Genomic DNA, 12,336 nt, shown 5'->3' on the forward strand with positions numbered 1-12,336 from the left:
ATATGTGCTTTAAAAATATAGATAATTCATCGTTTGCAATAATAAAAGTAAGCTAGTAATGTTTATACAAGCACACTCTCAACAGGGTGAGCACCAGGGATGGGCCATGTTCTCATTTGCATACACTGTATTTATTGATTTTTAAAAAAGCAAGGGTTGAGAATGTGTTTTTGGTGCAACTGCGTGGTATCTGGGAGAAAAGCACGGAGAGGTTTTGTTGCTTTAAGACTAGGCTGCACCAAGCCATTGTAATGATGTCATCTATGAACTGTGAGTAATGACCATGAAGACCTACGTCCCACAGAAGAGGTTGAAAAGAGTTTGTTTGCAGGGTGGCTGGGTTCTGCCTTAAAGGAATAGGCCACGTTTTTTCCTTTTACCTTAGCTTAGACGAGTTGATGCGTAACTGTCTGCAGTAATTGTTTATTGAAAGGATCCCCATTAGCGCAGTCATGCTGTCGCTATTCTTCCTGGGGTCCCACTAAATCCATTCACAAAAAGTATAAACAGTGTTTAAATCCATACAAAATGCGTATCAATACATTTGTATATCCAACCAAAATCCTATAAAAGCTGTACATATTTGCATTACAAAAAGGAATATCACATGACACGTTCATTCGCTAAACTCAATACATATTTGTAAGAGTTTTCTCAGTAAAATTTTAAATCTCTTGTCCTCCACTAGCGTTAAACTATCTGGAAGTCCATTCCATGCATGCATAGCTCTGTATGTAAAGGTCCTCGTAATAGAGAAGTTTTCTGGCCGTTGCATGTCTGGTTTTATATTTGTGTTTCTCGTGGCTGAACAGGAGGTTTTCATAAGTAATCTTTGGAGATCTGGCCGACATAATACTTCTTACAGAGGATAACAAAGAGTACAAGAGTAATATCTTCACTGCATGGACGTTGAAGTTCGCCTTTTTATCCGCTTAGAAAATCGACATGTTTAACTTTGTCGACTACTCTACGTATTTAAAAAGGGGAAATGTGGAAGAGCTTGGTCGCTTCTAAATTCACCCCCGTTTGGGTCCTGGAGAGGAGAGGCTAAACGCTAACAACATCTTTGGTGTTTTTGCGTGACTGAGCACACGCGTAAAGACCAGACCGGTACACATCGACTCGTCTAAGCTCAGGTAAGAACATATCTCAGTATGGAAAAATGGTAGCCTGTTCCTTTAAAGATGGGATAGGCTGAGGGTTTGGTCACCAGGCGGTTTCTCGAAGCAGGGTTAGGTTTAGTGGCTTGGACATATGTTCCAGACGCCTCCCTGGACCTCGGGACATGTTTTGGACATTAAGGGCCGACCTGGAGACCAGATGGAGACTGGAGTTTTGGTTACTGGTGTCTGAAGCAGGTACAAAAAAAAACAGCATTGATGCTGTTGGTCTAGGAACTGACTTAGTTGTTTCAGCTCAAATAAAAATTATTTGTTTTTCCCATTTTTTTTTTCTTGCCAAATTATAATTTTTTTAAACTTTTTTTTCTTATTGTTTTTTTTTTACCAGTTTTGTATTTCTAATATTTTCCCTATTTTCTCCCAAATTATTCCCCATTTTCCCCACATTTCTTGACATTCACAGTGTTGGGCAAGTTACTTAAAAAATGTAATATATTCTATTAGTGATCACAGCTTTAAAGGGGCTAGATCCAAGTTAGACATTTTATACTCACTGCTGCCACCTCAGGTCATACGTGTTACTGCACCTTCTATATTAAGCTCGTGCATGACGGCACTTCAGACCCGAAGTGACACCTTTTTGAGTGACAGGACTTTAGAGGCAGTTGTGGTGAACAGGTCTGGGCTCATTCTACACATTAGGACATTGTTGGAACATGTAGGGGGAGGAAAATACTTAATTTTAACATTTTTAAACTCTGTATAGTCCCTTTAACAATGTAATATGTTTGTATTATATATCACTGTTTCAAAATGTAGCTGAGTTTACCATTCTGTTATGAAATTTTGAAAGAACTGACTGTATTTCACACATTTTTCGAGTCCTCCAACAGGCATTTGATCTCTGACTTTTGTAATAATGTCATCTTCAAAATCATTCAAAACATCCTGAGGGCCAGAGGTTCTATGCTGGAGGGCCGGATTTGGCCCTCGGGCCTGACGTTGCGTAGACCATGCAGAGACTCAGCTGAACGTTTTCACCAACTCGAGTCTCCATCTTGTCTCCGTGGAGGAGATGAAGGACGTGTCTGGGGTGAGAGAAGTCTGGGGGTCCCTGTTTAGACCCGCTCCCAGACGAGCAGAAGAAAATGATTGGATAAATCTTATTAACGTGATAAATACCACAACAAAGCATAATGACTGTGATATTGCCCATCCCTTGTGCGAAGAAGCTTATGATACAACAACGTACTCTGATCAATCATTTAAAAATATATTGCGTTAACTCAAGACACAAAATTACAAATTGCAGCAATAAAACTAAGCCCGTATATACACATACACACAGTGATATTACAGTTTTCAGATTAATTTCAACTTGAGACGCACTCACTCATCACCACTGAGAACAAGCTCCATAAAGTACATTAGCGTCAGATATTGGCCTATTCGTCTGGATGATGACAAAAAGGAGGTGAGAAATTCGACCGCAGTTACTTCCTGCCCCCTCAAAGACCTGCAGCAGTCGCATTGATTATAGTTATGAAAAACGTCGCGCTGCAAGAAATTACTTCATCATGTCCCGCTCTGGCCACACGGGGCGAGATAAATGTCATTTGCGCGGAGCCATAACTCAGAGCTCCTTATTTCAGGCGAATGTTTTGATGTGGAATGATAGCCGAGCAAACGGGGACACTTAAAGTCAATTGTAAGGGAGCGGTGCAGCCGGAGGGGCTCATCTGTGCGCCAAGTCTCCGATAAATCTCTCAAATTTACAGTTCATGAACTCGGGGTAGTTACAAGGCAGGTTTCCTCAAGCAAAGTAGAGGTAATATATAACCCAAAAGACAAGAGCTACATTGCCCGACCCACAAAAAAACAGGTTACACGCTATAATATTTCGTTTTTACTGTCTTTGGCTTTAGCAGTTGATGTGGCATTGTGATTTGTGGCTTCTGCTGTGATTTATTCCCAGTGTTGCTTACATTTTCTCTAAGATCTTGTATTGCTGATGTGAGAGCGTGACCATTGTGCCAAAGCCTTCTCCAGCACATCCCAAAGATTCTCAATGGGGTTAAGATCTGGACTCTGGACAATGTGAGCGCGGTGAATTCTGACATCTAGGATTAAGCCCGTGCCATCAGGGAAGAAGGAACCCATTGATGGAATAACCGGGTCATTCAGGATGTGAAGGTCGTCGGCTGATCTCATTCTTTGTCCACATAAGCCACATATCACGCTTGTATCCCGCACGCCTCGATGTAAGTACTCGCCTTGTCACGTATTTACTCTACTCAGTACAGGTGAGGGTCGCAGTTGTTGTGGGCAGCGCTCCCACAGATGCACTTTGGTGAGGCTTATGGAATTATTCAGAACCAAGTAAAACCAACTGTGAAGGTAAGCAACATTATAGCACAGATCATTTATGCTAACACCAGCTAAAGTTGTGCTAACAGCGGCTAAATGCTGCAATTGAATATCCCATTTTAGAATCCCCTTTGGATGTTGATGTTGTGAAATATTAAATCTGTATGACCTGAATGTTAATAGTGAAGCCTCTCTCTTGTTTGCCAATCAGAAGCTAGCGTCTGTTCACGTCACGTTAGTCTCGGTTTAGCGCTTTGGCCACAAGAGCTGTCGTTCCACATAGCGGAACCTGGCCGCGCACGCCACGATCTACGTGCACGTATCGACACTACCCCGCAGACCTTTCTGTTTCCACCACCCGCATTTGTTGTGCGCACCGCCCCCACAGAGGAGCACGCTGTACAGATCGTCAAAAGTTTTGTAAGTTGCGATGTGAACAAATGGGGAGCCAAGCTGTATTAAAACAGAAAAGAAACCGCTAGATACAACTATGAAGGTAAACTACATGTTATGCTAACATCAGCTAAAGCTGCGCTAACAACGGCTAAATCCTAATATTGGCAAAATCCCCTTTTAGAACAGCCGTATGATGTCGTGAAATATTAAATCCGTATGACCTGCATGTCAATAGTGAGGACTGTCCACTCTCTCGTTGCCAATCAGAGGTCAGCATCTGTTCACGTCACATCAGACACGGGTTAGCGATCTTTGGCCACAGCCAGAGGTCAGTCCCAAAACTTCTGCCTGGTCAGACCGGTTTGGCCCTGGCCTGGGCAGTGGAGACGCTCTACTCACGCCAGTTTTCCACTGAACACAGTTCTACCGCGCAGGCCACGGTCTATGTGCTCGCATTGTCACGTATAGACTCTACCTGTGGGCGGCGCCCCCACAGATGAGCGGGTTGATGTCAAATATTAAATCCGTATGACCTGCATGTTAATAGTGAGGGCTGTCCTCTCTCTCATTTGCCAATCAGAGTCCAGTGTCTGTTCAGGTCACGTTAGTCTCGGTTCAGCGCTTTGGCCACAGCCAGAGGTCGGTCCCAAAACTTCTGCCTGGTCAGACCGGTTTGACCCTGGCCTCGGCAGTGGAGACTCTCGCCTAACCGGGTAGACCAGGGTTTGGCCTGCCAGTGGAAACACCCCACTAGTGTTGCTGGACCTAGACCTGACCCACGGCAGCAGCCCCGGATCAGACTGCTTAGTTAACGGCAGGTGATGACTTGTTTTTCGGTCGGGCAGTACTAAATAAATATTAAAAGTAGGGCTGCACAATGTATCACAAAATTGTTGTTTGCGCAATATTAGATGACGCAATATCCACATCTTCCATCGGACAGTGATTTATACATGTTTCGTCAACACAAGCAGCAAACTAATATAAAAAAGTAATAATCCTGAGAGAACAAAATACTGCCTATCAAAACTGTAATATCTCCTACGTTGATAAGAAATGTGAGTGATTTGACTATAAAGACACGTTTAAGTTTAAGCTGCAGATTGACTGTGTTACTGTATAAATAGGAATGGATGTGTAGTGGAAATGCCCAGGCACTTCTTCGACAGGGGTGAGCCACGCCAACGGGTGGAGGAGGGGTCAAGGTGGTGTCCCGAGACGCTTGGTGTGACTCTGTCTGTCCCATGGTCTGTCCTGAGCTGACCGCGCCCCCATCTGAGCGGTCTCCGTGGCACCGGGGCTGAGGTGGGCAAAGGCACGAGTGGAGCCCTCTGCTGGTGGAGGTGGAACTAGTTAAAAAAAAAAAAGAGAGAGAGATACCGGTAGATCAGTTTACCTCACTGCAGCAAGAGGGTCTAAAGGCCGCCGATGGGGAGTGACGTGATCAGTGGAGCTCCAGACCGCCGTATAGTTATATAAATTAATCTCAATAAAACACCTTTGGTAAACTCCACTATCTATAGAAAAGTTATTTTTATTGGAATTTTAAGCGACTGACATAGATACAGACGGCATCTCGTCATAGAAGGGGGCGGGGCTTCGCCGAGGTGGAAAATAGAATCTTTAGAGAAACACAATTTTTCACTCTTTTTTGCCATTTTCTGGTGGAATATCAACTTATTTATCACATACAAATAAAGTCAAGTGTAAATCGGGCCCATATGGATATTTTCTCACAGCAGATTGTTCTGTAGAAGTGGAAAAAACGGCAGTTGTAGCTAGTGCTAGCTAACCGTTAGCATTAGCCCGATGCTAACATGTAGCATGAAGTTAGTATTCTCCGTTATTCATGTATTTATGGGCTGTTGAACCACTTTGCTCCTCCCCATGTCTTTGTATCAATATTTAGTAGAAACTGTGTTCATATTTCAGCATTTGTTACAGTAGTTTTTGAATAATTAGAGAAAATTTTCATTTTTTCAAAATTGTTTTCCCCTTAACTGTTTTAAAAAATGACCATATATGGCCGATTCCAGAGATGCCGTCTGTATCTATTGATAGAGGTAAAGTTCCTTAGCAGTTTGACTCATTTCCCATTGACATAACATGGTCGGCATGGCAGCAGTGTAAAATTGTTTGCCTCTATCTTTGTCACGTCCCATAAGGAGGTGAAACTATAAACATCACAAAAAATGTCAAACTAAAGAAAGCTGGGTGAAACTTAGAGCTAAATCTTAAAGCAGAACTAAGTAACTCATACCCCTAGAGGCCATAAGCGCCACTGCAGGTGTCGTAGCATGTCGCGTTTTTTTACTCATTAATTGTCCATGAGAGTAAATACTGCGCTGACAGAAAAGACAAAGGGAGAGAGGGATATTGTACATAAAATTACACAATGGAGATAATTTTTTTCAGTCAAAATTGGTTGTAAAGACTGTTTAAGTGGCGCTAGCCCGCAGTTAGCTTTGCCCGTTAGCCTGTTAGCTTCTTCTTCGTGATTCCATTAGTGTGTATTGGAGGCAGGGAAGTTGCAAGCCTGGTTTCTTGGCCGCGACATTTTTTTTTTCCTAGGATGGGAAAGGCCACATTTGAGAACAATCCTCGTTTAAACTGATCCAAACTACCCGTAGACCTAAACCTGAACCGAACCTTAAAAACACTAAAGATTCAATGGAAAAAAAACCTTTCCCATCCTAGGAAGAACAAAAATTTGCTTCCTGGCCAGAGACACCAGGGGGAGATGAAAGACTATCATCCCATCAACACTTGATGGGATGATAGGGTTAGGTTTGGGGTTAGGGTGATGAACCTGGTGTGTAAATAACGTATTAACACACGTTGCTTAGTGCTGCTTTAACATGGTTGGCACGGCAACAGTTAAAAATGGTTTGCCTCTATCTATGTAACTTCCTGTCAGTGTCCGATAAGGAAGTGAAACTATAAACATAACAAAAACTAAAACTACTGGGTAAAATCTTTCTGTTAACTATGTTTAAGCAAATAGTGTGTCTAATGTGTCATATGCACTTAAACTGATCAAGGTACCAATAATGTAAAAATAATGGCATAGACATTTGTTGCTGACACATACACAGTAGTAGAGTAGTACTGTAGTAACTGTCCATTACCTCTGAGCGTGGCCTGCAGATTGGAGAGTGCTGCAGGATTGGACTTGAGTAGCTCTGAGTACAGGAGTTCTCTGTTTCCTTTCGCCAGCACGGGGCTGAAGGGCACGTTCACATAATGAACTGTGCTGTGCAGATACAGGCCGGGGTCCAGGACAGTGGAGGGAGCAGCTTTACTGTCGAGTCGAAGCAAACCTGGAAACAAAATAGAGCCATTAACGTAAAGTGAATGTGCTCTACTGAGGCTTCGGGTAGCGTTTGAGAGCACTGGTTCATTGTCTGTAAACATCAGCTAATACCTGTGGAGTCACTATTGGTAAATCCTTCTAACACGCTGCAGTGTCCCAACGTTTTGATGTGAACAATTACTCCAGTAAGTTTCATAAAATCTATTGTGTAAAAAGGCTATAATAAGAATGTGTCATCCAAATCCAACTATAATTTCAACACATTAAAACATTTTACAGCTAGTAAATAAGCCTATCCTTAGCCCTAGAACACTATTGCAGGGTGTTTTTCATCCGAGCAAATACATTTATGTGATTTTCATTATAATGGTTTATCTGAGTGTCCTGGGTCTCTGAGCTTCAGCTTTGTCTTTGACATCTTTGATGGCCTGGGGGTTTTCCTAATCCAAAACACACTTTTTCCTACAGGCTCATGTTTGGGTGATTTTCACTCAGTGATAGTGATAGAAGGTCGGGCAGGGTTAGTGTTTTTAATCAGACAATCTTGTTCCCTTTCATGGTTGACATTCAGGACTGCCACATTTATTTTGTGACTTCAGCTACAGTTTTGCTCCTGTCGCCGAGTTCGGTGTCTCTGGCCTCACAGCAAGTGAGTAACACATAGTTATTTTACCCATTCAAAATCTGGCATATTTAGTTTCTCTCGTATAGATCTATGAGTTGGTTTGTCTAAAAATACAAATAATCCTAATCCTAACCCTAAAGATAACCATTTCCCTGGCCCTAACCTTAACCTCTTAACTCCTACCTGAACATGTTTTCTCCAAATTCTCCAAATCTATAAGCTTCTGTAAAACCGAGGCAAAAAACGAGAAGAAAATGAGGATGTAAATGCAACAAAAAAAGCTAAAAAAGTGACCAAAAGAAGCGACAAAAATTACAAAAACTCATCAAAAAAAGACAAAAATCCAGCAAAAAAGTGACATAAATCCAGCAAAAAAAAGACAAAAATCCATCAAAAAAAGACAAAAATCCATCAGAAAATAAAGACAAAAATCCAGCTAAAAAAGACAAAAATCCAGCAAAAAAGTGACAAAAATCCAGCAAAAAAGTGACAAAAATCCAGCAAAAAAGTGACAAAAACCCAGCAGAAAAAAAGACAAAAACCCAGCAGAAAGCTTTGCTCCTGTCGCAGAGTTCGGTGTCTCTGGCCTCACAGCAAGTGAGTAACACATAGTTATTTTACCCATTCAAAATCTGGCATATTTAGTTTCTCTCACCTGAGGCTGTTTGTGCCGAGGACACTGAGCTTCACCAGGGAAGTCTCACATATCCCAGGAATGGGTGTTTTTAGGAATTTTTTGTTCCCCAATTCCTAATTTTCCAGTAATTTTGGAGCATTTTCATCTGGTCTCATGATGATTTTCTTTCATTTTGTTAGACGTGACACAGTTTAATATAAAAGAACACGACTCAAATGTGTCATGTATTGTCATGTTTTGATAGATTTTGATGACCAGTACTTTTATCGGGTGAATTATCTCAGGTAAAAATCACCCGGCGTTAGTGATGGTGTTTTGAATTTGAGCGATAGTGTTAATCTAGGGTGAGACTCTCCAGCACGGCGAGGAAAAAGTCAAAAACCCAGGGGGAGAAAAGAGAAAGGTTAGTGCTAGATCGTATGCTCGGGAGGGACGGTCTGCTGTGATTTCGTATAGATCTATGAGTTGGTTTGTCTAAAAATACAAATAATCCTAATCCTAACCCTAAAGATAACCATTTCCCTGGCCCTAACCTTAACCTCTTAACTCCTACCTGAACATGTTTTCTCCAAATTCTCCAAATCTAAAAGCTTCTGTAAAACAGAGGCAAAAAACGAGAAGAAAATGAGGATGTAAACGCAACAAAAAAAAGCTGTGAAAAAAAAAGTGACATAAATCCATAAAAAAAAGACAAAAATCCAGCAGAAAAAAAGACGAAATCCAGCAGAAAAAAAAGACAAAAATCCAGCAAAAAAGACAAAAATCCAGCAGAAAAAAAGACAAAAATCCAGGAAAAAATACAAAAATCCAGCAGAAAAAAAGACAAAAATCCAGCAAAAAAGTGATAAAAATCCATCAAAAAAGACAAAAATCCAGCAGAAAAAAAAGACAAAAATCCCGCAAAAAAGTGACAAAAATCCATCAAAAAAGACAAAAATCCAGCAGAAAAAAAAGACAAAATCCATCAAAAAAGACAAAAATCCAGCAGAAAAAAAAGACAAAATCCATCAAAAAAGACAAAAATCCAGCAGAAAAAAAAGACAAAAATCCATCAAAAAAGACAAAAATCCAGCAGAAAAAAAAGACAAAATCCATCAAAAAAGACAAAAATCCAGCAGAAAAAAAAGACAAAAATCCAGCAAAAAAGACAAAAATCCAGCAGAAAAAAAGACAAAAATCCAGGAAAAAAGACAAAAATCCAGCAGAAAAAAAGACAAAAATCCAGCAAAAAAAGTGATAAAAATCCATCAAAAAAGACAAAAATCCAGCAGAAAAAAAAGACAAAAATCCAGCAAAAAAGACAAAAATCCAGCAGAAAAAAAAGACAAAAATCCAGCAAAAAAAAAAAAAATCCAGCAAAAAAGTGACAAAAATCCAGCAAAAAAAGACAAAAATCCAGCAAAAGGCGCTACGCCGCCTCCTTTTTCTCCTTCTCATCTTTGTCCTCCTCCATCTCCCCTTGTTCAGACGCCATTTTTCACCCCTTTTTTGTTCGACTAAATTGACATGCAATTTTGGTCGACTAAAACTAGACTAAAATTGAAACGTTTTTTTTTGACTAAAATTAAATTACATTTTAGTCAAAAGACTAAGACTAAAATTAAACTAGAATATGTTGTCAAAATTAACACTGATGACAACACGGCAACAAAGCACTCCATTTAGATACGTTTTGTGGGTCTTAGCTTTCAAATGGGGGCGTTACACTGGCATGTAAGGTTGTAAGCTTTCACATTTGGGTAAAGCTATACAGGGAAAAAACGCACTCCATTCAGGTGGGGGTTAAGAGGTTAACAAACCAAATTTGAAAAGTTTTGCGCCTGAAATGATTGCAAATGCTAATTACGTTTTACAATGGGAGTCTCGAGTTGGCTCAAAATGTTTGGAACCCCCTGTTGTAGAGAACCCCAAAGTAAAGGGAGAACACGGGCCCGGTCCGGGATTAACCTAAAGCCCTTCTTGACGTCACTGCCAACTCGTGAAAACGGGGCCAGATTTGAGATAGATTTACAACTTAGCGGTTTGATGACAGAGCAGAGGAAGTTTGTCGATCGGTCAGAAGAGGGAACAAAGTCCACAGAACAAAAAGACACACGGCCAAAACTACTTTAAAGTCCCCAAACAAACACATACCGCAGGCTGTTGCCGGCCGGGCGGGCACAGCGAGAGGAGCAGGTGGCGGAGACGACGGCATCGAGAGCTTCAGCCGCGCCAACATGTGACCCAAAGCTCCCAAACTGTTCTGCTCATCTGTCGCATTCACAAAGAAAGTTCAGAACAGTTCAAATCGGAGACGGCCATGTCAGATTAAACACAAACCTGGTTTAAACGTCCGAGGGGTTTGCTCCGGTGTGAACTTCTCAACCTGCAATTTACAAACTCAATTTTTAAAAGTGTTCTGTTGTATTTTGTAAGCACATACTTTCCACAGAAATCCATGTCGTACCTTTTTGGTGGATGTGTTTCTGCGCCACTGCTCCGGGGTGATGTAGTTGTCTGAAGCGTGACTGCACTGGTGAGGAAAGGAGTCACAAAAGGTTAATTACACGGTTGTTATTATGCTGGCACTCCAAATGCACAAGTTTGCAGCAGATTAAAGCAAGTAATTAAGGGTGACACTCAAGGCCGTGGGAACCCAGGGTGCTAAGGGCGCTGCAGCCCCCCCCCCCCCGGTGGATAGTTTGTGAACTGCAGGCAATATTAACCCCTTAACTCCCACCTGAACCGAACACATTTTCTCAAGTTTTACCCCAGTCCAAAAGCTTCCGGAAAAAAGGTGTGAAAATAGCGACAGAACTGAGACGAAAACAATGATGGAAATGTGACAAAATAATGAGAAAACACTGACAAAAAAGTGACAATAAAAAAGACCAAAACAAAAAACAAAAAAAGACAAAAAATTACTAAAAAATTACTAAAAAAAGACAAAAAATGACCAAAAAAATGACAAAAAAATGACAAAAAAAGAACAAAAAATGACAAAAAACGACAAAAAAACGTCAAAAAAAAAAAAATGACAAAAAAACAACAAAAAACCGACAAAAAAAAAAAAAAATGACTAAAAAAACATAAAACACGTCAAAAAAATGACCAAAAAAGAACAAAAAAATTACAAAAAAAGAACAAAAAAGAACAAAAAATGACGAAAAAAACGACAAAAAAAATGACTAAAAAAACATAAAAAACGACAAAAAAATGACCAAAAAATGACAAAAAAAGACAGAAAATGACCAAAAAATGACAAAAAAAAACAAATATAAGACAAAAAAAATGACAAAAAAATGTCACAAAAAAATGTCACAAAAAAATGTCACAAAATATGACAAAAAATGAGTTGAATACCCCCCCCAAAAAACAAAAAATGATGGAAAAAAATCTGATGACGTGAGGAAAAAGACCCATTTAGATGAGTTTTGTAGATCTTAGCTTTCAAATGAGGCGTTACACTGGCCTACAGGATTTGGGTAAAGCTGAACTGGAGAAAATGCTCTCAGTTCAGGCGGGAGTTAAGAGGTTAATAAATAGGATTTATGCACAGAAAAAGTATTTTGGGGGTAAGTTTTGTCCCTCAGCGCCCCCTAACTAAAATATCTTCCCACGGCTCTGGTGACACTGGCCAAAAGCAACGCAGTTTTGTTTTCCGGTGGAAGCCGAACTGAACCGGCAGAGCTGAAGTGTCTCCTTTAGCTGAGGAGACAGGTGAGTGTCTGAGGACACGGATCTGCTGACACCACGGAGGAAACTTGTGCTTTGGAAAAGGCAAGATGAGAACATTTCATTCTGTTGCATCATTTTTCCCCTCATTAACTTTCTCAGATACTTTTGGCCTTTTCTTCAGCAAAATAAGTCACAAAGAGGAGAGATGGGCAGTAACAAG

General features: G+C 40.6%; 1 protein-coding gene across 1 annotated transcript in view; it reads right to left on the reverse strand.

Moving 5' to 3' along the window:
* Window positions 1-5,084: 5,084 nt before the first annotated feature.
* dok7b (docking protein 7b) overlaps window positions 5,085-12,336 on the reverse strand; it is a gene marked incomplete at its 3' end in the record, with an annotated part of 64,576 nt that continues 57,324 nt past the window's right edge. Inside the window, exons 9-13 of the mRNA XM_079552939.1 lie at window positions 10,906-10,971; window positions 10,779-10,824; window positions 10,593-10,709; window positions 7,013-7,204; window positions 5,085-5,233 (exon numbers count right to left, since the gene is read on the reverse strand). Of these exons, the coding sequence (XP_079409065.1) occupies window positions 5,085-5,233; window positions 7,013-7,204; window positions 10,593-10,709; window positions 10,779-10,824; window positions 10,906-10,971 (570 nt within the window). The remainder of the gene's footprint in view (window positions 5,234-7,012; window positions 7,205-10,592; window positions 10,710-10,778; window positions 10,825-10,905; window positions 10,972-12,336) is intronic.

This window comes from Gobius niger, assembly GCF_951799975.1.
Source record: "Gobius niger genome assembly, chromosome: 3".
In the NCBI taxonomy this organism is placed as follows: domain Eukaryota; kingdom Metazoa; phylum Chordata; class Actinopteri; order Gobiiformes; family Gobiidae; genus Gobius; species Gobius niger.